At 45.4% G+C, this 27,978-nt stretch overlaps 1 protein-coding gene across 1 annotated transcript in view; it reads left to right on the top strand.

Moving 5' to 3' along the window:
- STK3 (serine/threonine kinase 3) overlaps positions 1–27,978 on the top strand; it is a 1,834,661-nt gene that overhangs the window by 552,771 nt on the left and 1,253,912 nt on the right. Inside the window, exons 5-6 of the mRNA XM_069621418.1 lie at positions 1,366–1,530; positions 25,541–25,708. Of these exons, the coding sequence (XP_069477519.1) occupies positions 1,366–1,530; positions 25,541–25,708 (333 nt within the window). The remainder of the gene's footprint in view (positions 1–1,365; positions 1,531–25,540; positions 25,709–27,978) is intronic.

The following is a 27,978-nucleotide window of genomic DNA, read 5'->3' as shown; positions in this document are numbered from 1 at the left end:
CTGTAACTATTTTTATTACTACTTTTTTGTCAGTACTTGTTTCTTGTACCTCCTAGATTACTGTTCACCAGTAATGTGCCCAAAAACTTTCTGTGGCTGGCTGTACAAAAAAAAAAAGAGCACACATCTAACTCTCTAGCTTTCTAGGCCTCTGCCTCGCTTGCATTATTCCCGTCCAACCCATGCTCTTCCCTTTCTTGCCATCAGTACTCTTAGTAGTCTTCTAGACTCTAGCTTCTGTGTCGTTCCCACTGGACTGCCTTGTATCATCTTCTGGAACAAAAGCTATAATGGCAGTCTGTAGGCCTCATTACAATGTTGACGGTACGGGATAAAGCGCAGTAATTGCATTACTTATTTAGCAGGACCCAAGTTGTCTTTACTGCATCACCGAATGATAGTTTTGGCCTATTTACTGTGGCGGAAATACCGCTCACATTAAATCCCTAAACATCCCAGTGGATTCTTATGGAGGCCAAAAGTGGGGATTAACACTGCCTCACCACCACTTGTAATCTGTTGGCAATCCCGCCGTAATGAGTGTCGGTAATGGTAAACAAGTTTGGTGATAGTTCTGCAGAAATGCTGCAATATTACCATCCAATTCGTAATGAGATGCCTGTGTACTTAAAAAAAAAAAAAAAGAAAACAAAGCTGTGCGGATGCATTCTGATGACACATGCACGCTGACAGTGTTGTCACCGCGTTAAGGATTGGCGCATGCACAGAGGTAGCTGAGCCTGACATTCTGTGCATCCTTTTCTCCAGGCAACACATCTACAGTTGGGCCACACGCGGGGCGTTTCAAGACTTTGACCATTATTAAGACATGATGGGTGGCATCTTTTTGTTAAATGCTTTTAGTTCAGTATCGCAGTCCGCATGTATTCTTACTGTTGTCAGGCTCAAGACATTCTGCATAATTTTTCACAAATTACTCTTTTCTTTGTTTGTGTTGCGGAATTGGCGTAGGCGTTAAACATAAACATTTCTTTACACTGTATGCTGTCAGGCTTCATACAGCACATGAGTACCACTCAATCTACAACCTTCTGAAAATAAGTACAGTATGTTTTGTGTGTCCTTTTGATGAAATCGTGTAGCTGTCGCTTGACCTCTTTTTGGAACACCTCCTAGTCCACATGCAGAACCCTTTTGAGTTTTGACTAAGAGAAAAACATGCTTTGCATAAAACTTTACAGATCTTGCGTTACCCAAAAGTATTATCCGAATTTAGTCCCTTTTGATTTCTGGTTGATGTTTTAGGGGAAATGTCTGTTAGAATCCTGTATGAAAGGTTATGGTAGAACATTTTTGATTGTGTCCATGGTTGCCCAATTCCAATATATGGGTTTTATCTTGCAGTTAACAGAAGACGAAATTGCAACCATTCTCAAATCTACACTAAAGGGACTTGAATACTTGCACTTTATGAGAAAAATTCACCGAGATATTAAAGCAGGAAATATCCTTCTTAACACAGAGGGACATGCAAAGCTTGCAGACTTTGGCGTGGCTGGACAGCTGACGGTGAGTAGTATTTGCATATTACTCCAATGTTACCTACATCGGAATACAATTACGAAAGAAACAACATGCATGTGTTTTAAGGATACACATTTCTTCTTTGACATGACCTTTTACATGACTGGGCATTCTACAGTATTGTGTGCTCGAAAACTTTGCGCCAGATCATATTGCATAGTGGATAACGTGAACGACAAATCACACTTAATTGCTGACACGTAATATGAATGTGCTTTGTTATTATAATGATGCAATGTGAAAGAGCCGTAGTTGACACTGGCACAGAACATGTGAAGTGTGACAATTTCTGCGAAGCAGAACATATACAATGTAGGCCACCTCCAGTTTAAAGTTCCATCTTAGTCTGTGCACCACAGAATGATTTTGCTTGACAAAATAGGAAATCCCATTACTTTAGTACAAGGGAGTTCTGATTCTATTAGACAAGGAGGCAAGCACTATGCTTCACTTTTTTTACTTCAAAACCGTCTGCAGCAAGAAAGCACTACAACTACAAACCCCATCAATCTTTGAACATTTCTGTAGTTGATCTTTTAGAACACAATGTAGCTCATGTTGGTCAAAAGAGTAAATAGTATTAAACAGAGATCAAACCAGCGGGACAAAATTGTAATTGTTTTCACTCAAAGGGACATGAACCAACCGCCCAAACAGGACAGAGCCGCCCTAGGTCACAACACAGATCACCCTACAGAAAGACACATAGTCGTATAAAATACTATATTTAAATTTTTCCACATTAAAATAAGTATTAAATCATCTGAAGTTCATGTGCAATATACGCAAAGGATAAACAATAATCAATAATAAAGTGCATAGTATAAAGTGAGAATGTGCTTGTTTTCAAATGTTGGCTGCAGACAAAAAGCACAAAAAACTGGATCAAAACAGTCCTAGATGCTGGTGAACTGGTCCCGGAGCAGGTACCCCATACGAGTGAAGGAGATCACTCGGGTGGGGGAACCCCCGGTCACCTGGACAGATCTAAAGATAAAGAACAAAAGGTGTATCAAAATAGCAATCTGGACACTAATAAATCAAGTAGTCAATCATGTTAGTTAATTGCAACAATGCACAATAAAGCAAAAGTACAATCATTAGGAAAAACACACTAAAATTAACCATGGGATGATGTGCGTCAACTACCCAAATGCCAGGACAAGAGTAATGTAACATATAATATAATGGGCCTGGCACTGATAACAAATGGTAGTTTCAATGGGGATAACACATCTAACTGGAAAACAGATGATGTCCATCTTCTTCAGGACGTAGCATTCCCGAAAACGTCACGGTTCTTAGTAATTCATCTGTGTCTTTTTATACATATTTTTTTTAAAAGACTGGGCGTTTGACAATCTATAAAAGTCACACCTAAAACACAGGAAGAAAAAAAGGAGATAAAGAAAAAAAGAAAGTGAGAAAACACATGAGCATTAATAAATATTAAAAAAGGGTGGTGATCTGTGAAAGAAACCCAGGGAGCTCTTCCCGTTCCCCGCAGTTCAGGAATGTCATTAGATATAATATAGGAAGGGAGAAAAGGAATTTACCATAGTCTCAACCCATAAGGCTGGTCCCAGCGTCCTGTCAATGAGTCCAGGAAATAGCAAACGGGCCGTGCCAAAAGTAGATCTCTATGAATTGGATCTAGCTGCAAGGATACAAAAAGCAAAAAGAATAAAATTCGGCCAAGATAATGCGTGGTCGATCAATTTCACCAGAGGTATAGTGAAGCAGGAGTATCCAAAAATGGTCAAGATATCTGTTCTTAGCAATAAAAGAGTTGGAAGAATAAATCAAAACAGATGAACATAACGGAACCTGTATCAAAAACAGAAAGAGAGAACCCCTCTTCTGTGAAGCGACATATCCATTGGCCAATAGTGAACCTGAGGGTCAACTTACCTATATGTAGCTTAGAAAGCCCATATCCCCAGGCCGTTTCCAACTGAGTGGTCTGTCAGAAGTAAGAGGCGGTGTGGCGGCAAAGGCGTCCTCAATCCTACCGTAGTCACCACAATTTGTATGTACGCAAAATAGACCCACTTCGCTGAACCTCGGTATTCAATGGTGCCGGGGTAGGTTAAATAAGTGAGTAACTGTAACATAAAGGACCAAAAAGCCCTGTTATAAGGGGACACTAGCAGAAAGAAAAGGTGATGCATTCTTGCCAAAATACTGCTTTCAATTGCCCATTTTGTGCGGTAGAAATATTTGACAAATAATAGCACCCCCAAAGAAACTGGTGTGCTAACGGTTGCTTCATTCTAATCTAAATCCCACCAATATAAAGGTTGGGCACAAAATCCAAGAAGGCTTCTGTCCAGAAAACTGAATCGGACAGCAAACTAAATGCAGGCAATGGCCATGGAGCGGATCAACTAACGATCCAGGCTGCAGTAAACAGACATGAATGAGGCAGACAAAGATAGATTAAGAAAACGGAACATGCCGTGAAGCAAACAACTGCCCTCCAGAATGATCGTAAAATAGGGAGCCTAGACACAGTGGGCTAACATTTACAATAACCCCAGGAATACTCAAACGACACCAATGTGCAGTCAAAGATGAGGTGAAGTCAATTCAATTTGACCAAAATCAAATGGCGGCGTAAAGCGTTCGCCCGCATAGTATCTTAATCTTACCTGCTAATTCAAACGCCCACTGCACGCCAATACAGAGAGACCGGAAGAGCCGAGCTTTTGTCTTGCTCCCGTTCCTTCGTTTAAATACATGTATGGAACGCATGACGTATTCCGTCTAACGTCACTTTTAATGGTCTGAGACTAGACCTCTCGCTGTACTTGCAGCCACACAGAGTGCGGAAACCTGAAAACTACAGCAAGAGCGGCACCAATATGTGAGCTCCCATACATGTTCCAAAAAATAGCCCGCGCACCACTATAAGTAGGTGCAAAGTTCATAGGCTACCTTTAAAGACACCAGCCGCAATGGCAAAAAACAAACAAACTAAGAGGACTAAATATAAAGAATAAGAATAAAAGTATGGCTTGGGGCTTGAGCTGGCTCAAAAGCAGAGACAAAACCCAATACTTGGGAACCCTAACATCAGTATGTCAAATGTAAACTGGCAACTGGTGGGCGGGGGGGAGGTAGCGGGGGGGCAGAAGGAGCAGAGGGGTGGGGGAGAGGTAGGAGGGGGGTGGAAAGAGCGGAGGGGCGGGAGGGGGGGACCTGTTCGGGATCTATCACCAAAGTGGTACATTGCGTCCAGGGGTAATAAATGGCGTCAAAGTACAGAAAGCAGAGCATAACTGAGACCAAAAAGACCACCCTATTAACACTAGTTCCTGGGAGTTCTGTTGAACACTGAATGCCATTCTTCCTGGGCATTTAGTCCGGACATATGGCTCTGGGTGTTATATATCCACCATTGTTCACGTGAAGAGTCTATTGGCCACGGCATATTGGTCAGGACCCATAATACGTTCCAGACACCACCAGTGTAAATCATCGCAGCTATGTTGGTGCTCAACAAAGTGACCAAGTAAAGGCGAGGAAAAGTTACGCGTCCTAATGTGGGATTTATGCTCTGAGATCCTCAATTTGATCGGCTGGGATGTTTTACCTATATAGGACTTCGAACATGGGCATGTTATAGCATAAATTACGTTCTTCGAATTACACGTGGTGTGGTCTCTACGCTTCCAGGGCTTGTGGTTGATGGTAACAGTATTGGTAGCAGTGGTCGACCCACACTGGCAACATGGGTAATGGCCAGTAACCTTCTCCATACCCCACATTTGAGTAATGGGTTTGGGTGCCTTGATGGCCTGTAACCGGTCTGCCTGTGATAACCAACTCTTTAAATTCTTGCCCTTTTTGAAGGCATACATGGGACGCTCCAAATCTGCAATATTCATTTGAAGCAGATGCCAGTGTCTGCCGATCGCCTTCTTGACCTCTGCATGGTATGTGCTATAGGTCATTGCGCAAACCATGCGAGATTGGTTCAAATTTTCACTGGTATTTTTCGCCAATAACACCTTGCGATGTTGGAATTGCACCCTTTTCCGTGACTGCCGCAATAAATGGCGAGGATAGTCTGTCCTCTATGGTGTTAGACTGGGCCGCAAAGTTTTTTTTATCGGTACAATTCCGTCTGGCTCTTAGGAATTGTCCATAGGGGATACTTTTCCTTAAAGATTGAGGATGGAAGCTCTCAAAATGTAAAATCGTATTGCGGTCAGTGGTTTTTCGATACAAGTCCGTTGTGATGACTCCATCCTTTGTTTTTAACTGGAGATCCAAAAAGGAGATAGACGTATTATTAACAGACATAGTAAACCGGAGGTGTTCATTTTGGAAATTAATCCAAGTCAAAAATTGATCATGATTTCCCTTGGTTTTATCCCAAATAATGATGATATCGTCTATATATCTCTTGTAAAAAAATGATGGATTGCAAAAGGGATTGAAGTCGTCAAAAATGGAGACCTTTTCTAAGGCCCATTGCGGTTCCCTTGACTTGTAAATAAAAACTATCTTTAAATCTAAAGTAGTTTTTGGTTAGAGCGATTTCTAGCAAATCAACAATACATTCACTGGGAAGCAGCTGAGGATCACTGCGCAGGTCCAAAAAGAAGTTAATGATAGGCAGTGACTCTGACTGTAGAATGTTGGAATATAAAGATTCCACGTCTAGGGTAATGAACAGGTTATTAGTAGGGTCAAAAGGTAAACCTTCCAAATGCACAATCGCATCAGTAGTGTCTGTCAAGTAAGTCGGGGTGTCAGCAGCTAAGGGCTTGAGAAAATAATCAATGTATTTGCCCAAAGGTTCCAAAATGGAGCCACAAAGATCACTATCGGTCTACCTGGGAGGTTAAGCATATTCTTATGAATTTTGAGAAGAATGTAAAATAGGGGGGCCCGCGATCCTTTAGACGTCAGGAATTGGAATTCTTTAGAACTCAACATTTCAACATCTTTTGCCCGTGTAACCAAGACTAAAATTTCATTCCATATTCCTTCAGTGGGGTCTCCTCTAAGTTTCAGGTAGAAATTGGTATTATCTAATTGTCTCAATACTTCGGTATCATAGAAAGAAGCATCAGACTACCACTGTTGTTGTTGTCATCTAACTTGTCTTGACTGCTGACAAGTCGGTTAACGTTGGTACGATCTCCTCCTGGTTTGGAATATATTGTCTATAGGAGGAGGTCCTGCATCGGCAGGCGGAAAAGGGAGATTGGGTGGAGGGAAAGCCGGATTTGGTCCCTGAGGTGCATACATTGGCATCTGCATGTACTGCTGGTAATGCCAATTTTGGCGACCTCGTCTCCCCCTTCTTTGGCTTCTATTCCATTGATGTCCTCTTTGGCCACGAGTTTTCGGAAAGGAACCACTGCCATCAGAAGAACTGTCTGAAAATGTAACTCTTTTTCTATAAAACTGAGGGCCTGAATCATTGGCCAGGCCCCGCGTAATCAGGACTCAAATACAGGTAGGCAGTTACTTTGGACAAAGCAGAAATATCTTTAAGTTTTTCCATCTTTTTGCTCATGGTAAGCTTGATAAACTCTTTTGTATGTTTGTCTATGAGGTCAAGCTTTTCTTTAATATTTAAGATGGTCGTATCGAGTGCAAAGACCGCTTCTGCTTCGTCTATCTCATTGCCGACGAGCATGCTTTTCTTGAGGGCTGTGTTGATGGTCAATAACATCCAGTCTCTACTGCACTTGGTACTTACACCAGAAAACGCTGTTTTATATTCTAAATCGTCGACAAACGAGCAAGGTTCATTCCTGACTAGGAGCCCCCCTAGGAGTCAAAAAACGAAGGTACGCGGATGGCTTCAGCCAATTGTTCCTCACTAAAAGAGTAAATAGGGCATGGGAGCCATTACGCGATGTAGACAATTTTGGTCATTTGCACGGTGCAGTGCAAACGTGCAGGGCAAAAGGTGGCCTACACGTGTGTGCACAGCCTTTTGCCCTCTACATTTGCACCCCACTGTGTAAATGAATAATTGGTAGGCAACGTGTACAATGGATCCCTATGCAGTGCACCTGCTTTATGCTTCTGCGTAAAGCATTCGGGCTCCATAGGGATTCCCAGCATTTGCACCGGCATGAAAATGCATTCAGGTGCAAATGCTGGGGCATTTGTATGGCAGCGAGGAATGGAGGCTGAAGAAACTCAAGTTCCGTTCCGCCCCTCCTCTCCAAGGGTTCTTTGATGTCGGGTGCGGCTGTTTACGAAAATCCTTGGATGATACAGTGAGCCCTGAATTCTTCCAGGCCACTAGTTCCAGTGATGTGCCCTTCAGACGATGAAGGGCAATTGCAGGAAACACAATGAGGGTCCGACTGCAAGGGGAGTTGGATTGGAGGAGCAGAGGCAAGTTCCAGAAGAATTGAAATCCATTCCTAAGTCATCGGAAAGGGTGTCACTAACAACAGTGTTGGGCCCTTTCTCCACACTTTCACCAGCACTTGAGATATCGGGATGAAAGGGGAAAGGGATATTCCATCCATGGGCCCAAGTGGTGCTGGAAAGCGTCTTCCACCACTGTGTATTTGTCCTGCCTTTCTACAGCTGAAGAAGGCGCAACAGTTGTCCGTTGAGTCTGGAGCTGAAGAGATCTGTGTGACTGGGCCCCAGACAAATTGCAATACTTGAAAGACCATCACATCCAGTTTCCAGTGGCTGAGGTCGATAAGCTAGCTGGAATTCCAGTATTCCACCATATTAGAAACTCTGCACAGATTCACTTTGATCCCTGCTAGGTGCTGCTGACGAAAGTACTTGACTTTGTTCCTGCCAGGGGATTGATGTAAAGCACCCCAAACATGATGTTCACCCAGGGGAGGATGCAGACATCTGCCTTGTTGCCGTAAGAAACTGATTTCTAATGATCCAATGATCCTCCTAGGTGGCGCAGAAAGTTGCTATGCAGGTAGAGCTTTGCCTGAGACCATTTGCCAATTGTGGAAACTTCGCTGCAGCGACCACCCCAGCCCGACCAGCTGGCATCTGGCAGTGAAACCAGAATCAGTTTAAGATTGTAGCAAAACGGATACGTTTATTTGTCTTGAAGACATCATCCTCAGAGTTCTGGATCTCACCACAACAACCGGACCTGCCCTCCAGACCCCTGTGATTACAGATCAACATCAGGTGCCCAAACCCCCTTCTGACATCACCTGCTGCTCTCTCCTGATGTCCAAAATGAACCATTCCGGTTTACACTGGTGCAGGTCACCTTTTAGCAAAGCAACTTGGCACACGTACGTGCCAGATACGTGTTTCAGCTACAGTCTGCACATGTGTCGAGCATTGCCAAAAACAAAACAATAATAGCAAAATTGGAAGTCTGCTGTAAATAGGAAAAAAATATTACTTAACGTCCTGTCGCCATCATGGGATTTTGCTGTAATAAAAGGCAAAGTGTAAGAAAATAATTTGTCTCGACACATCCATCTACAGCTGGCGAACAACCAAATGATCCAGCCACTCATGTAATTCCGAAGAGCGCCCTGGTCTTGGGGGCAGTAAGTCGTTGAATCTTCCAGCTGGGAAACTGCAGAGTGACAAAAGTAGAGTACCCAGAAATTCTAAAGACCGAATAGCACCCAGTTGATCAGGAAACCCTAGGCTCTGCAAAAGGTTCACTGCTACCACTATATGGGGGCATGCAAACTCTACATCTTGCAATATGAAAATTAATTTGCTCAAAGAATCCAGCAAATGCCATGTGCCAAGAAGGCTGCTGCCACTGGCCACATCAGCTTTGTGGAGCAACACAGGGCCGAAGATAGGCCGAACAGATGGCTCATGTATTCCTACACCAGACCTGGTCAGATTGGCGTCCAGACATGCAAGCCAATTCCCCACTCCCCCAATTCTGCAGCATGTCCTCGAGTAGATGGATACCCTCAACAATAGTTCACCGAGCGGTTGAACGCCTTCAAATTCATCACAGGTTGCTCTTTCCCTTTTCTTCAGACCAAAAACAGGTTGCTTGTGAAAAACATTCTCTTGCTCACAGGATCTGTGAGTTCCTTGCCCGTTTTATGCCCTTCTACTCTTGGGAATTGGATTGGGGCAGTAGTTCTTGTTTGCCTTGGGGTGTCATAAAACTCTTAAGTGAAAACCCTGACCAGTCTACAAAACCCAGCAGCCTCTGATATGCGCCTCTAAAAGCTGTGCCATGGCCCCCCCACCTATCTAGTTGCGAGTGCATACAAGTTGTGCTCACCTGTGGAAATTGGGAAGATGGTTCCCTCTCATTCTGCACTTCAAACACCATGTCTTTTCTGGGGAAGAAGTTGTCCTGTAGATACCTGTCTTCCTTGCTACCTTGTATAGTGGAAAAACCTGTATGCGTGGCCTCTGCCTTATCGGGCCCTGCTAAAAACCCTGGATGGCGATTCTCTGGGACCTTGATCCAAGCGCTTGACCATGTAAGATCAAGGAGCTTGTCTTGTCTTGCCTTGCTCCCCAGGTTTGGTTAACACTGTTCCTCTCATCCTTTTGGTCTTTGAGCACAAATGTGAGGATCAGAGGATCCAGATTAGGGATCACATACTCTTTGGCAGACAAGGAGGGACAAGGATGTTCTTCCCAAAGCTTAACTCTCTCCTCCTTATCATTTGCTCATTGCAGGCACACGCAGACTCAAGTAATCTGCCAATTTAGGTGGTCCGAGAACCCACTCCATAGAGTAAGGGTGGTGGATACTCTATTCTGAACATCAATATTTTTCAGCTTGTGCCTTCTTGTTTGGCTGCAAGTTCCTTCTCGATCGCCTTCTTATATGGGATCAGATGTAGAGAGTTTTATTGCACTGTTAAAGGATGTAAAGCAGCCCTATATTCTTTCTACGTGGCTGAGGATAAGAGCCAGCATGTTCTTTCTTACTTTAATGGCTGCTTTGACCCATTTGAAAAAATTGACTTGTCCTTGGGTAGAAAGCTCTTTTCCCCAGTGGGGGCATGGGGGGAATAGAAGGGAATTGCAGGTTCAAGTAGAAGAGGCAGGCCTCTTATGGGCAACAGTACAGGCCCCTTGATGGACCATGATATGCTATTGCGGCTGGGTACGAAATTCCTAGGGAGCCCAGTAGAGGAGACACCCTGTAGGCTAAATTCTGCAACCTTTTGCCTTCAGTGTGTTTCTTTTACACCCAGCCTCTCCTGGACATGTGTCAAACCAACTGAGATGGCATGCCACACAGTCTGGTCCACAGAGTTGCCTCGAAGGCTAATACATCCTCTGGATAGTCCTGAATTTGATCGTAGTACTGCGATTATGAGCCTCACAGTGACCTTCCTCTTTGTTTAAATCATGTTCACCTGGGGGAGCGCTGCTGTGCACGAAGCTGAATGCATCCTCGTGTGTGAGCTCTGGTGGCGGGCTCGGGTCCTGGACGAATAACTGCTGATATATTGTCTGGTTTCAGCCCATATCAGATGAAAGGGTGCATGAAGGCTCCGGGCACCCACCGATGGATAATCACGGACAACGGACCAGCAGAACAGAAGATAGATATACCAGTCTTGAATCTGGGCCTGCGACGACCACTGGAGCATGAAGCCTGACACCATCTCTGATTCCTCCTCATGGAACACTGCGTGATCGCCAGAGCTGCGCCCAGACCTGCATAGCCTAGGACCCCACACCCGGCTTCTGGATGATCCGCCAGCCCTGAACCTAGCCAAGCAAAGGCACCCACATAACCTCCCGAAAAGAAGAGGACCTCCACGGTGCGATGCCGAGACACGGCTTCCAGTGAAGCCCTCCTTTGGGCACACCCGAAGGTCTTACTAACACGGCCCGAAACGTGATCTACTTCCTCCAGAACTGCAGACACGAGGCTACACCAAGGTCAAAGACACGGTGGGGCTCTCCGATATCCCTACACGTATGTTCGGCATGGCGGTGTAGCCGGCACCGAGTTACGATAAGAAGAAGCAACTGGGCTAGGGGACGTGTGCCCTCGAGTAGGGATGCAGCAACAACGGTAAAACCACCACCCTGGGGCCACCCGAACAAAGGGCTCCCATAAGTGCATACGCAGGCCCGTAGCCCAACCGAACACCTCCTTGGCAGACACACCAACGGAATCCCGACATAAGAACAGATAATACTGCATTAAACCGAGAGAGATAATAGTAATCATTAGTAGGCAATTTGCAAGTCCCAGTGCAGCACTATGAACACAGGGTGCCCAGTGGCGCACCCAATCGAATGCTACTTCTCTCCTGAGATTATAACACAGCAACCCGCGTTAATTGATACAAACGCTTCGACCCCTTAGTGAGAGCATTCTGGAACTCTCAGTGCGGGAGGCGCTCAACAGCGAAAGCAAGGAATAAGCAGCCACACACTGGAACTGGAGGGCGCTTCGAATCTTGTAACCAATTTGCACTGTGTGGAAATAAAGATATCGGGTAGCGCTACAGTAGCTATTCGAGGCTGGGTGTAGGAAGGAGCACAGTAAAGTAGAGGAGCAGGTCGTGGGTGCCCGGCAGTGACGACTGCATCCCCTATAAGCACAGGGACAAGTCTACTAAGGGCGCTCTGAGTCGCAGGACACTGGGGACCACCCTAACCGCCCCCACCTCCCAAACGATCATCACAAAGGCCCTGCAGAGAGCACGCCATAACTACCTCAGTGCTCAGTGGAGGCCTCACAATTACGGGGATCTGCCCCCAGAGAACTATAAAATGCCCAAAGGGGCAACTTTTAAAGAAAAGGGTGCAATGGATAGGTTCACTACACCTACCAACAAGGCAGGGGGCACAGGAAACGGCTGCTCTAACGTCCCAGAATCACAACCATCGATCCAGAAACCGGTCACCATGGACCCGCAAAGTGTCTTCACCTTAATGCAACAAGGCTTTGTAGCTATTAATGACAAGCCTGACTGCATTAACATTAATGTCACAACAATTCACAATCAACTGGAAAAAGCCATGCAGCGCATAACAGAGATGAGGATCAGCGGAGGACTCTATGGTGGCACTGCAGAACGCTGTGACGACCATGGCTAAAGATTTGGACATTAAGCAGAAGTGCGAAGACTTGGAGGCGAGATCCCACCAGAACAACATACGGATAGTAGGGGTCCCGGAGGACGCACTAAAGGGCCCGATGGAACTGGCAGTTGAAGAGCACCTAAAAGACCTGTTGGGGGACCCTGGCTGGTCACCAATGTTTCTGGTCGAACCCGCACATAGATCCTTGGCAGCAAGACCAAAGCCTAGTGCCTACCCTAGGCCGATAATGGCGAGGATTATGAACTACCAGGACAGAGATCTGGTGCTCCAAGATGCACGCGACAAGCAAGAGCTAAAGATGGGGTCCAGTGTGATCCGTATTTTTGCCTATTACACCCTGGCAGTCCAGCAAGAGAGACACACGTTTACAGGAGTAAAGAAAATTGTATGGGAATGCAAGGTACCATATGTGATGCTATACCCAGCTAGACTACGTATGCAGTACAAAAATAAGACGTACTTCTTCACTTTTTCTGAGGAAGCAGTCACCTTTGTGGAAGCGAACATCCCACTACCCGATAAACAACCACCGGAGGCGGACGAAGACTGACCGCGAGGGATGGTTGACCGAAAGCAGAGAAGGTCGGAAGTGTCTGGCAGACCGAAGTTTTTCAAAATGTGTATTGGTAACGTAATTGATAATGTTGAAAAGCTTTAACCGACGAGACATTCATGTGATACCGGGATCCTGGCTGCCGCCGCAGTGGCTGCCCCCTATGCGAGTGCATAGTCTAGTTAAGTGTGTTGGGAAGGTGGGAGGCAGGAAGGGTTTTGGGTTATGCATAGTTGAAGTTAAGTTGAAGTTCAGGAAACTATGAGGGAGGGATGGATGGATGGAGGGATGGAGGGATGGATGGATGGAGGGAGGGAGGGAGGGATGGATGGAGGGAGGGAGGGAGGGAGGGAGGGAGGGTGGGAGAGGGGGAGGTGAAAGGGAATGTTGGAATGAACATTTTAGAAAAATGCACAGATTCATTGCAAGAAGCTCCTATACTATTAGTAGTCTGCATAGAGGTGGGAGGATGATGTGGGAACCAATGGGAGAGGATGGCGAATAAAGAACCAGTAGGCCCTGGAATGCTAGTAAAGATAAGGAAAGTAATGGCATATGTGAATAGACAAGGGGCACGGATATTATTCCTACAAGAGACGCACTTGCTTGGTCACCAGGCAGGCAAAATTGCCCTCAGGTGGGGGGACCATCGATACTACACTTAATACTCTACAAGGGCATGAGGTGTCATGACTCTGATACATAGATCGCTACCATTTGTCCATTACGCTACAGAGACAGACCCAGGGGGTAGATACGTGGTGGTACGTGGGAGACTGGGTGGTGTGGACATTTTATTGATCAACGTCTATGGTCCAAATATAGGAAGGAACCCTGGCGGCTGAAGGCTGGTGCATTGACAGTCCCCGTATATAGAACTAACCTCTCGAGACATATTAGCGAATTCTTTGAAAACAACGTGGGATCAGTGTCTAGACAGGCGGTCTTGCGGCAGGCATTTAAGTTCTACATCAGAGGTATTTCTATGTCCACCGAGCTAGCCGTACTTTGCGACATACGCAAGGACCTCGAAAGGATGGAATCGCAATATGCGACCGCACCGTCGGCACAGATCAATGCTGACATTAAAACGCAACTAGACAGATTCTGCGAAGCAGCTGACAGGGAGTTGCGTTATTTTGACAGACCGGCTGCAGCGCGCAGGTATGGAGAGCAGGAAAGACCAGGCAAGCTCCTGGCACATATGGTCCGAGAGAGGGAGCATAAATAAACTGTGTATAGCCAGGAAGGATGGGGTGGTTACGCAAAAAGAGGCGATTAGCAAAGTTTTCTTAGATTTTTATGCTAAATTATACTCAACCTCCCTGCCCCCTCACCCCCGGCCCAGAGCACTGCCAAGGATGGGGAAAAAGATAGCTATCTGGCTAGGATACCCACTACACTCTTATCGACCGAGGCAAGAGAGACCCCAGACATACCGGTAACGCTGCAAGAGATAAAGGAGGCTATAAAGAATCTTCCTAAAGGGAAAGCTCCTGGCTTGGCGATTTGAATGCAGAATTTCACAAGGAATTTGTGGACGTATTGGCTCTCCATCTCCTTGTAATGTGGGCTGAAACATTGGAAACTAGCCAGCTGCCAGACACAGCACGTGAGGCGATTATCACTTTATTACTGAAACCAGGGAAGCCTCCTGAGGAGTTTGGATCTGATAATCCGCTATCACTCATCAATACTGATGTGAAGCTACTCGCTAAAATACTAGCTTCCCGGTTCAACCCACTGATGCCATACATGGTGCATGAAGACCAAAGAGGATTTGTACAAGGCAGATCCACGGCAAGAAGATGCTATAATATACTAGCAAGAATCCCAAAAGACACCTTGGGGGCTGCAGTCCCCCTAGATATGCAGAAGGCCTGTGACACAGTGTATTGACCTTTCCTATTCAGAGTCCTGAGTAATTATGGATTCGGCTCAAACGTTATCAAATGGGTGCACATTCTTTATGCGCAACCGTTTGCAAGGGTCAGCGTAAATGGGGCACTATCGCCAATTTTGGCATTAGCGGAAGGCACGAGACAGGGCTGTCCGTTATCTCCATTACTGTTTGCATTGGTTATTGAACCCCTGACAGACCTCCTCCAAGCATGGCATGCACAGGCTGGGATAACTACATGAGGGAGGGTGGAATTGATCGACCTCTACGCAGATATTATGCTATGTGAGGGAACCTGTGAGGTACCGGCAGAGAATATTAGCAGCAGCATGAGAATTTGGGGAATACTCAGGCCACAGACTGAACGCTAATAAGTCCGAAATATTCCCTCTGACCGAAGAGACAAAAGAACCTGTAGATCTTCAGGGACTCAAATGGGCCCCTCAACGAGTAAAATACCTAGGAGTGGAAATTGCTCGTACACCGCAGCTAGTACGATCCCTAAACTATGACGTATTGGCGGACGTGCTCTGCGCCAAGATAAATCGGTGGAATCATCTCCCGATCTCACTTATGGGCCGATAAGCGCTGGTTAAGGTGATCATTCTTCCTAAACTGTTCTATTTATTTAGCACTGTACCACTGTGGCTGGGAAGACTCTTCCCGTCTAGGATACAAGGAGCATACTCATCGTTCATATGAAAGGGACAAGCGTGTGCAAGTTGGAAACTTCTCACAATGCCATACGACCAAGTGGGACTGATGGCACCAGACTTCGAACTTTATTTCCTAACCACATAAGCTTACTATGCAGTGTACTGGGTGGAGAAGAGCCAAGGTGTGTCCCATGTAGCTCTGGAAACACAGGAAAGAAACCCTGCTCGTCTTCTACATGGGCTAGCTGAGGAGACATCAGGGGGTGATAACCAAATGGAACCAGTCCGGGTCACACATCGGGCATGGACCATGTTGGTAGGTCATCCTAGAAATAATGGAATGTACAACTCAGACATGCCGGTCTTGGGCGCCCCATACCTGCCTCCAACGCTAGACAGGACCTCGCCGCACACTGGCGGGAGAGGGGTATACAATACTTTAAGGACCTGTTCTGCGATGGCCAATTTGTCACATGGGATGTCCGCAAGACCATTATTGGGGATACCACACTACAGAAATTGCAGTACCTCAGACTGCGCTCTGCACTAGTGACCACCTGGGATGGGTTCCCCAGTGAGCCACCCTCGCACCCTGGCTTAAGGTATGCGTTATCTCCCGGTACAATGAAGAAAATGTATAGAATAACATTGTCAACTAGGAAGTCACCGACACCAGATATTAAAGGGGAGTGGGAAAAGGATCTGGGGGTCACATTTACAGATATGCACTGGGCGCAACTCTGCAGAGTAACAAATCATATATCATGTAACTCTAGGTACCGTTTAATTCACTTTAAGATAATTAATAGATTGCACCTCACCCTAGCCCGCCTCAAGAGGATATACCCCAAAACAGAAGGGAGATGTCCCAGATGCAGGAACGAGGATGCGGATATTCTCCATATGTTGTGGTCATGTGGGGCACTCAGAGTACTGGGCAGATGTATGCGAGGCATTGGAAGAAGTGGTAGATCGCCCCATGGTGTGGTAGGCTGGACTCTGCCTACTGGGATATATAGGCAAAATGAACACTGTACCCCGCAGACTCTTGAACTCCGGCCTGCTCTTAGCCAAGCGAGCCATACTGATGCGCTGAAAGTGTTGGGTTCCCCTTCACTGAAAGAGTGGATGTGCGATATGGCCTGAGCAAATGATAATGAAGTGAATCGGCTAAAAGATATATGGGGATATTCAGACAATAGCTGCTTGATAAGAGCGAGAATGCAGACCGCCAAGTTGAAGTGATATGATGGATGCAATATGATACCTGCCTGACTACTCACCTGTATAATCTGAACACTGCCTTTGTAACTGACAGTATTGTAATGTGATGACTTTGTGCAAAGTTAAATAAAAGTTTTTTAAAAAACTAAAAAAAAAAACGTTTACCTTCCCACTTGCTCTCTTGCTCAGTCAGCTCTTTTAAAGTGGACATAGTGGACTAAGGTGCCTAGCAGAGCTTTACACGATTTAGGATCTGAGCCAACAGATTAGGGCACAAGGCAGAGGACTCGAAATGTAAATAAATATTAAAGTAGTCAATTCTACGTGATAATCTCGCCTGGGAAAAAGTCGCTGGGGTGGCGATTTTTCTTTTTCTTTGTTTGGTATTTTTACATTTTTTTGCAGCACTCCCAAAAGCTTTCCCCAACATATTTTTGGACTGATATAATTTGCTGTTTTAATTTCCAGTCCTAGATTATTTGGGGAAAGTGCTTGATTTTCTTGTGAATGCAAATTTGGTGGAATGTGGCTTTATCACTGGATACGTTTCCACAGGAAATAAAATACAAAATTGCACAATAGAAATTCAGAGCTGATCTCCAGCTCTTATTGGATAGTAATTGTTAATTGATAGACTCTCACCATGCAGGAAGGGGAAGGCTGTTTGATGGTTGATCTCTAGAACTTCCCATGTTTGCTGAGAATTGTGTACCGAGAGACAGGGCACTCGGTATGTTTGGGGTGAATGTGCTGATATAAGGGGACAGGCAAGTGCATACAGGAGGATGATAAACCAGAAGGCAGAACAGAAAAGGTTAACAGGACAACGTAACAGGAAGAAGGGGCAGACCTTGATGGTGAACGAGAGGGGATGGGAACCATGTACTCGACGAACCATAAAGAATCCTACTTTGGGTGTGCACACACTGGACTTGAGACTGCCCACAGAAATAAGGGAAGATCAATGCCTCTGTGTAAGTTACTCTCACAGACACCACCTCCTGCAAGCCCATGGAAGGGGCATCATTAACGCAAGACTATCCTTAACAGTGCATTTATCTGCTGAAAGCAGCAAAGGAAGAGGACGGAAATGTCATGTGGATGGACTGTAAGGCATTGGACAGTTCATATCATATGTTCTAAACATTAAACAACATAAATGATCATGGATGTATGGGATATGTAGTTTGTTTCATGTTTTCTTGATGCTGACTTTTTTGAAGTAAAGAAAGTGAAGCATAATGCTTGTCCCTGGGTCTTGACATTGAAGTAAATTCATTGCTTGACTGATAAGTCGATTTTCCTACTTTTTTCTGTTGTCGCCAAGCCTAATCACCATTGGCTTTTCAGTAGTTGTATTTCCGGACTTGGGGGCTCTTTCTGTAGAGACCATGACCAAATACATGGGCAGACTAGAAAGATCGCAGTGCAGGGTTTGAAATTCAGATTTGGTGAGCAGGAACTAAAACTAGTTGTCGGGCATCACCCAGTTGGCAGGAGCTAGCACTGCGGAGCCAGGAGAGAGCACACTGTGCACAGCCAATCTGACTTCCACATGAGCTCAAAGATTTAACTTTTTGCCCATTATGATCCATTACGTTTAAAAGTGCACTAGATTTCCTAATTCTTCTTTAATAACTTTATGAAATACTCAAAAGCAATACCGCATATGCATGTCTGTAATGCGCCAGTAACCCAGGGGAGCCACAAGTATCTCCTGGTAGCTGTTTCAAGCTAACCAGGCTCTCCTAGAATAGAACCAGGAGCTAAATAGTTCCCAGCAATTCCTTCACTTAAACAGCATGACTAGATTCAACCTATGAAAGCATTCAACCTGATGGACTATCACTCACATTCTCTCTAATTCCACCTACACTTCAGCCCCTCCCTGTCTATCTTTCTCTCCTACTCACTCACCTTTTACACACCTCTTCACCACACCATACTACCCTCAACCGGTATCGCTCTCCCACAGCAAATATGTCACCTGCACTTTACACCAATTCTGCCAGCAACTCTGAAGCACTCCACACCACTATTGTCACCCCCCTAGTTGGGCGGTTTGCCTGTATATCTTTCTTTCTTTCTTTCTTTCTTTCTTTCTTTCTTTCTTTCTTTCTTTCTTTCTTTCTTTCTTTCTTTCTTTCTTTCTTTCTTTCTTTCTTTCTTTCTTTCTTTCTTTCTTTCTTTCTTTCCGGTGATCGCCTTATTATGTGGGCCAATGTGTGGGTATTTTTTTATCTCCAGGGACTGAGTTATACAGGTACAAAGATTAAAAAATCTATAATCTGTATAACCTGTTGTAATCTCAATATGCTTGTTTTCCTTGTAGCTTTCTTCATGCGCTGCTCAGTTTTGCTTTCAATTTAATTTGGGGTGGATTTCTGTGTCTTTGCTGCTCCTCTGCAGTCCCTTACAACTCTCAATTTTTTTTCTATTGCCCTTTGCCTGGGGTTGGTACGTTTGGTGTTGTGTATCCCGTCTGTGTTTGGCAAGAAACATAAAAGCCCATTCAATTTCTGCTCTCTATTCCGTTCCTCTAATTCTGGTCCAGGTTTTCTTGTTTGTGCCCAGGTGCCTTCTGGGAGTTACCTGAAAACGACAAGCAAGAACTCTGGCCAGAAACATTATTGGGAGGGAATTGTGTGACAAAAGGTTTTACCCACTTTAAAATTCAAGGCACATGAGGTGGTTTAGGATCTGGGCCCCTACAAACAAACCATGCGTGCCTCTGGGACCGGGCTGGCTTTGACTTTCGCCCGGTTTTGCCACTACTCCATGTTTGGACAGGTCCCTGTTCACCTGTGACAGGTTCCAGTCCCGGATCCTTTCACAAAATGCAGATAAGGGAGTTTAAAAGTCACTAAGGTCCTTTAAGACGGACCAGGTGACAGTGCCATTTCAAATACCTTTAGTTCATGTCCTTCAGACTCACTCACATTGAGCCTGGCTTTTTGATGTCATACCCGGATTCTGGGTGCTTTTGGCACCAGGCCGGTGTCGCCGGAGCGCTGGTCTGCAAAATGGCTCCATCAATCAGCAACATGGTGTGAGGTAGCCATTATAATGACAGTACTGTCTTTGAAGTACTGGTTCCCAAATGACCCCACTGGAGTGTTGCTGTTCCCAGGAGGAAGGTGACAACCCTTCTCAACAGGATCAAAGAGAAGGCCTCCAGGCTGGACCCACTGTGTTGGTTGTGGGTACATCCAGCCAGACCGTTTAATGTACACCAGGCCCCGTCATTGACTTAATCATTCGTCAACAAGTTGACACTGAATGACATCAAATGCTTGTGGCTGCATAATTGTGTAATCTCATTAGCACATGCACATTGTTAAAACCAAGTGGGATGCGTTGTTGGGTAAGACACTGAGTGAGGATCAATGGAAACTTATCTGTATGCAAACCCGTTATATATCCATAAACTGTCGATGTAGAGTGATTCATTACAAGTTTGCATCAGATTTCACCACCCACATACTCTAAGTAGGTTCTACCCAGAGAGATCTCCCTCCTGTAAGAGATGTGGTGCAGAGCCAGCCGATTTTTACCATGTTGCTTGGTGCTGCCCCCACATTCGAACCTTTTGGAATTCCATAGAAGACGCAATGTCTGGAATACTGCCCTCTACGAGGGTTTACTCACCTGACCTATAGCTACTGACTCTAATTGAAAGTGGAACCCGCACTGAGAAAAAACTATTGGGCATGGCCACGGCAGTTGCCAGGTACTTGGTAGCTAGAATGTGGGGTAAATCCATTTTTCCCTCGTTCTCGAGATGGCTAGATACCATGACAATGTGCGAACAAAGGGAGACAAGGTATGCTGCAACACTTCTGGCCTCCAGTCGCCCATTTGGCTATTGGCCTCCCTTTAGGCAATACCTGCTTGAAGCCGATCATAAATCACAGTCCCCAGGTACTACACCCGACCAATGCATAACAGGTGGCGGCCTGAACCCACAATGTCAGTCGTAATGTGATACCATTGCCAATGTTTATAAGTGTGCTCACGTGATATCAATTAACTCGAACAAAATGTATACCTGTTGTTGTTCTCTAAATGTACCTATGTGAGAGTGGGAAGCGGGTGGAGGGATGAGGCTGCTCCTTGCTGCCTGGACTGTTGTATTAATAAAACAAAGAAATTTCTGTTCCTGCAGTTGTGTTCAGGAATACACATGTGACACCTTTGAGCCTGCCCTGTTGCCACTGACGGGAACGGAGCACCTTTGAAGCATCAAAAGTAACCTTTTGTCCTTTTATTTTTACGTGGGGTCACCCTATGTGACCGTAGGCCCACCTTCTTGAGCTCCACCCGCGCCTCCCCCTTCAGTCCTTTTCTACACCCGGTCAGGGTCGGACGCACTTGCATCATAGGGAATTTTGTGGTGTTTTTCCCCACTTGTCCTTCATCTTCCTGCTCAGGTTCCACGGTCTTCTTTACCCCGTCTATGCCGGAGCGTCAGGGATTCGTGTCCTGTTCTTCGTGCGAACGTCGTTTCGCAAGGATGGATTCCCATTCTTTGTCTGGAGTGCTTGGGTCTGTAACATCGGTGGGACGCTTGTTTCTGCTGCGACTCTCTCTCCGTCCGGTCACTCCAGTGTAGGCTCTTCAGGTGGGAGGAGGTGTTCCAGCGGCTACCGCCTCCTAATTCACAGCAGTTCATTAATGAAAAAGGAAGCATCCGGTAAGTTCCTTCCTTTTTAAGGTACCCCGGCCAGGGAACTCCTTCCCAGGGTCTTCTGGTTCCAGGAGGGGTCCAAGAGGCTCTGCTACCAGGGTTCTCCCTGAGGTGTCCTGAAAGGGATCTGACCTGGATTCCAGAGTTTTCTCCAAGGCCCCCCGTCAAAGGGCCTTTCGAGACTGGATTTTTCTCTGAGGTTCCCCATCTGGGGGCTAGGACTAAGCCCAACGTTTCTGGGACTGTTTCGACCAGGTTTATTCCCGAGGTTTCCAAGCCTGGGACTAAATGTACCGAGCCTAGTCTCAAGGGTTCCTGTACAGTGACTAAAGGTACCGGGTTAACCCTGAGGATCCCCAAACAGGGGCTATAATTAAAACCAGCAAGATCGACAGGCCTCATTTAGGGGCACTGGCTACTGGCAATGACCCTAGGCCTTCTCACAAACAATCTTTTGGTCATACCGATCTTGCTGAGGGGGGCAAAGAAGGAGGGCAAAGGCCCTAAGTCTTAAAGTACCGGCCCTGCCAAGGTTCCCTCACTGAGGGCTAATTCTTCTGCAGAATCCAAAGGGGCTCAAAAGTGCTCCAGATCTGCTAGTACTGGCTCAAATAGATAAAGAAGCCCCTACAACCCCAGTAGTGACAATGGCCTCACTGAAACCTGTGTCGCAGATCACTTCAGGCAGTGACAAAATGGCATTTCAACCCGCACGGTCTGAGGCAGCCATTTTGATAAGCACTTCAACACCAACATTCCCAATGGCTGGCTTTAGGGGCCTATCTTTGGGGCTAAGCAGCATTTTCCACGGAATGTGGATAATGGAAATCCTTTTCACCCTCCAATGGACTGGCGTACACGGTTTCTGCTGCCACACATGGTCTCGCTTCCTCCTGCGTCCGCTCCTTTAGTTTATGTGGATCCAGTTGGAGGAGGGCCATCTTGGCAACCAGCCTCATTACAATCCTGGGGGTATGCCCCTCCAGAGTGGCCTCTAAATCCACCACCACCGTTCTTTCCAGACCGGCTGATTGAGTCCTGCAGGCAGGAGGTGTCACTCCCGCCAGGTCTGACCTGGCGGGTTTAACGCCACCCCACTGCAGGCGGACATGGAAACGCAGGCACCATTACAGCATGGTGCCTGTGTTTCCATTTCCCCATTCCCATGGAGTCCTATGGGACTCCATGGGAATGGGGATTTACCGAATTCCGCCTCCGGAATTACCGGGTCACCGGGGTTGTAATGCCCCAGTGATTCTGGCAATCATGGAGGCGGAATGGTAATACGAGTCCGGCGGTAACCTAACGGAATTTCCGGCACGGTTACCGCTGAACTCGTAATGAGGCCCCATGTCTGGCTACAGGCCGTGCACATTCTGGTCAGATCATTGTTGCGGCAGATTCCCCGAATCGTCAATCTATATCAAATTATGAGTGCGAAATTATCAACAACGTTCTTGTCGAGCTTTTCCAGCAATGCGAATTCAACCAACAGGAAACTACCTCTCTATACCTCCAGGGACGGTCTTGGACCATCTTCCCTAGGGGATGCCTTTGAGATTCTTGGGGACAACATGAAGGCTTGTGCCTTCCTTCTTTTGCTGTTGATTCATCGGTCGCTCTGGAAGCTCAGGAGTTCCACCAACTGAACTCTCCTCTTCATAGGTCCTTGTAGGCCAGCCAGGTTCTGGTTTTTGGAACTGCAGCACCTATCAATATGCGACCGGATCAGGTTGCCGCAGATTCCCGACCTCCTTCACCAGAGCAATCGCCAGGTGTGGCACCCCTACCCACAATCCTTCAACTTGGCGGCCTGGTATTCGAGTTCAAGTCCTCAGCGCAGTTAAACTTTTCGGATGCTAATAAGCGCATAATCCAGGTGGCACGTAAGCCTTCTACAAGGGCGCAGTACAAAAGTAAATGGCTTCGTTTTTGTCCTGCTAAACAGCTTGATCCTCAACATGCTTCTATTGACTGTGTCTTGTCTTTTATATCAGACCTTGACGTCTTATGCAGAATATATCTGTCAGCCATTGCAGCTTCTTTCCACAGACAGTTGCTCGTTTTCTCTTGCAAACCCCGTAATCAAGAGGCATTTCATAGGTCTTCTTCACCTCTTTCTGACGGTCAGGCCTCCTCACCTGAAATGGGATCTGAACGTGTTCCTTACTGCTTTGTGTCACAAGCCATTTGAACCAATGGACACTACTGAGCTCCAGCTTCTTTCTTGGGAAGTGACCGTCTTGATTGCTGTAATATCTGTGAGAAGAATAAGTGAGCTTCAAGCCCTCTCTGTTGAACACCCATTCTTGACTTTCCACAAGGATATGGTTGTGCTTCGCACTCATCCTTCTTTCCTTCCATAAATTGTCTCAAGACTTCCACATAAATCAATCAATTTCCTTACCGGTTTTCTTTCAGAACCGGGTCTCAGATGCAGAAAAGGTTCTACATAACCTAGATGTCAGACTAACTCTGAAGTTTTACCTTGACGGAACAAGTGAATTTAGAAGTTCCTCACAACACTTTGTTACATTCGGGGACCCAAAAGGGAAACAGGCTTCAAAAGCGTTCATCTCTCGCTGGGTCACTTCATGTATCTCAGAAGCTTATACAACTCAAGGTCTTCAGCCAGCAAGGGGCGTTCATGCACATTTGGTCCGAGGCAAAGTGGCTCTTGTTGCCTTCCAGAAATATGTCCCTTGGTTGACCACAGCCAGGGCTGCTACGTGGGCCTCCCCCTCTGCTTTTTGTAGACATTGTTTTGACTTGAGCTCCAGGGCTGATGCCCAGTTTGGTCAGGCAGTTCTTAAGAACCTTTTCCCGTAAGGGAAATTTCCATCCTCCTGTTTCTTGGTCAGTGCTTGGGAATCTCCCAAAAGTATGGAGGAAAGGGGACGGGACGTAGGAGTCTAACAGTTACTCACTGTAGTGACCACCTTAGTCTTAGTCCATAGTCCCCTTTGCTTCATACGCCCGCCCACAGTCCCCTCTAAAAGGTGTCCTCTATTTTGCTAATGGTCCTTCGACTTTAGCGATAGAAAAGGACTGAAGGGCGATGCATGGGCGGAGCTCAGGATGGCGGGGCTGCGGTCACGTGCAGTGGCCCCGCGTAACAAATAAAGGATAAAAAGTTATTTTTGATGCTTCAAAAGTGCTCTGGTCCCATCCCGATGGACGGAATGTCCCAAATGTATGGAGGAAAGGGGACTATGGACTAGGGGTAAGGTAGTGACTACGGTGAGTAACTTTGTTATTTTGATGTGTAGCATTATGAAGGTAGGGTCAGATTAGCAGATCTCACTTTCAGAAAAAGAAGTGCCTGCATCGTTTTAAAAGAAAAAAACGCAGACTTTTTCACCCTCTAGAGTTGCCATTCGGTCACAGTTTGTGACGTTGTAACAAAGCCAGTCTTGTGGGAAGTGCAATACCCAGTTGGAGGTTTGCTCTACTAAACACATCCTTGCAATATGGGAAGAGTCTGCAGCAGTCCGAGAACATGAGTATCAACGTTCCCACTGACCTCTTAAGGTGGAAGGAGATATGATGCATCCTGGCAGGCGACCAGCAGCTTCTAAATATTGTTCTCTGTTGTCTATATCCTAATCCTAGGTCTAATTTTCCCACATTGGCTGATGCTCGTATAACTTTCCATTGTATGTCAGTTAATTCCCTGCATCAATCATTTAACCAATTTGCCGTCCTCTTCCTTTGCTCTTAGATCACTGGTGGCCCAGAGTCCTTAAATGCAACTTTAGGCTGAGGGCTATGAAGACCCAGGCACATCTGCAGTCCCATTGGCATCAATGTGTTTGTGTTCCTTGACGAATGTTTGCCTCTTTGTCAGGGTGACTCTTGCTTGGAACGAGTGTACAGAAAATGCTGTAAAATACCCCATTGTTAGTGCGTCTTATAACAATTTGCATCCAATGTATTCGCAGGATACCATGGCCAAGCGCAACACTGTGATAGGCACTCCCTTCTGGATGGCTCCTGAAGTAATACAGGAAATCGGCTATAACTGTGTGGCAGACCTGTGGTCCTTGGGGATCACGTCAATCGAAATGGCAGAAGGAAAGCCTCCCTATGCAGACATACATCCTATGAGGGTAAGCCTTTATTTACACCTAGTTGGCACGAATGAACACTGCAATGGAAGTGTAAAACATTTTAAAGCAATGCACAACAAGTGAGACTGTTCTGTTGCCCCGTGATAAATGCAACTTTCTCTGATGGTGGTTTGGTCCAGTTTTACTGGGGACAGTCCTGTCTTAGTTACAGTCTCGGCCGTTGGTAAAATACATGCACTGCTTGGGTTGTAGCGCTACATAGAATTTAGTGAATTCCCTTTGTGTGTGGACAGTTATGTTTTTTTGAAGAGTGGTTGCAGTGCTCAAGGGGCCCATATGGTCTTGAAAGCTAGCATGCAAAAATGATTTAGCCAAATAAAGGTATATTGTCTGCAAAATGTCTATGTTGCACTTTTTAGCCCTCGTCATATTTTACACCTTTTGTATTAGCATAGAGCAATTGCATTAGCAGGATACTGTGTATTGTAGCATTGTCTATTTATTGTCTTCCAGTGACTCTGTCGCCCTCTGTTGGCACTTAGAGGTTTTTTTTATCATGCATGTTTACTTTTTGTTTAAGCTAAATGTTTAGGTATGGTAGTATTTTTCATCCGTAGGATTGTACAACGTTCGGTCTTGAGCATGGCCAAAGAATGCCCCCAAGGGTTGTGGCTGCATGGTGGAGGGGGATCCCAGGTGTTTAGAAAATAATTTCTCAAAATGAAACCTAGCGCAATGACAGACAAGAGTAATAGGCTACTGCTTCTAGCGGGGATACGTGAAATCCCTCGAAGGTTAACTGCACCCTAAAATATGTGAACAATGATGTATGCAACTTCAAAAGGGGTCACTGAAGTGGTAGTTAAAGCTTCGGCAAGCACATGCTTAATAAGGGTACGTTTAGGGGAGGCACATAGCCACCAAAGTTTTGGTACCAAGTTACCGAACAGAAGAGGCATATAGGAATTATTATAGCCTGTTGCCTGTATAGGACAAACTATGTATCATAGCCTTGGATATTATCAAATGAATACTTTTCTGTATGTTGAAAGGATAACCATTATAATGAAAGTTGTCTGTGCTACCACTAAAGTGCTTATTCATGAGAGCCACTGTTTATCTAATCGCCAAAATCGATGGTGCAAGAATAGGGGGAGTAATAGTACTGCACAGGTTAGATTAAGTAGGTGTTCAATGCTACAGCTGGAAGGCCAATTATTCCAGACAATCCTACATCTGGCATGAATTTCCACATGTATTTCCGTGAAGATGACAAATATTTCGTAAAATATTAATCTTACAAAATAGAGGAGACATTCAGGAACAGAGCGAGGCCAGGTTGCATACAGAGTTGATAAAGGATAGCATTTTCTTCTGTATATTGACTTTGGTCGATCTTCACTCATTTATTTTGATTCCCTCCTGGCACCACCTTTCACAGCAATGCCTTTATAAATTAAGCACACACTAATATTTAACTCTAAGTTACAGACTTGCCCTATGATTAATTTATTTTACGCCTGAATGGGCTTTTTTTTAAATATAAAGCTATTTTTTGGAAATTGTTTTACTTTGTACTGCCTGCGGTCAGGGGGCCTAGGCTCCCCTTAGGTTATGGCTTTCCAGTGGTTTCTTGTTCCCGCCATCCCACAATGTGCATGGTGTAAAATGCAGAAAGGTAGAGGGACAGGATTCCACTGTTGAGCATTGACCATTTTTGCAGCTAGGTTAACTTTTCACCTTGAACAATGGAGCTGATGCCAACAATGCATACCAACTATTGCAGCATCTTTCGATTCTTCAGTTAGTATTAGCTAACACACATTTAGAAAATAAAATCTTCATTATTTGTGATATGCAATAACAATCCCATCTGCTTCATTATACATCCACAGTATTCTCGATTTTTTTTAAAAAAAAATGTTTTACTCACTTTTTTTTAAAGTTTGAATAAACAGACAAAAAAAAACATAAACCAAACACAAGTGCAATACCATTACATTGTACAGACCGTAAAATGCAGAACCTTAACAATAGTTATAATACATTCATAATAATTCATGAAAACGATACATCAAGCAAAAGATAAAATATAATTTTACAATCTAACTAATGAACAATTCTCGGACACAAAGCAAACAAGACAAGACCACATGAAAAAGCACAACAAACAACTATGTAGAAATCATTCAATCCAACCCCCCAACCAAAATACATTCTTTATCGCACACAAATAAAAAGAGAACCTAAACATCTGCTCTGCTCCTTGCCTCAAGACCCCTACCCCTAAATAGTATAAGGTATGCGGA

Source organism: Ambystoma mexicanum, chromosome 5q, assembly GCF_040938575.1.
Source record: "Ambystoma mexicanum isolate Mex_15411 chromosome 5q, UKY_AmexF1_1, whole genome shotgun sequence".
Classification (NCBI taxonomy): Eukaryota; Metazoa; Chordata; class Amphibia; order Caudata; family Ambystomatidae; genus Ambystoma; species Ambystoma mexicanum.
The sequence above is the reverse complement of the archived record's forward strand: the minus strand, read 5'-3'. Positions and strand labels throughout refer to the sequence as shown.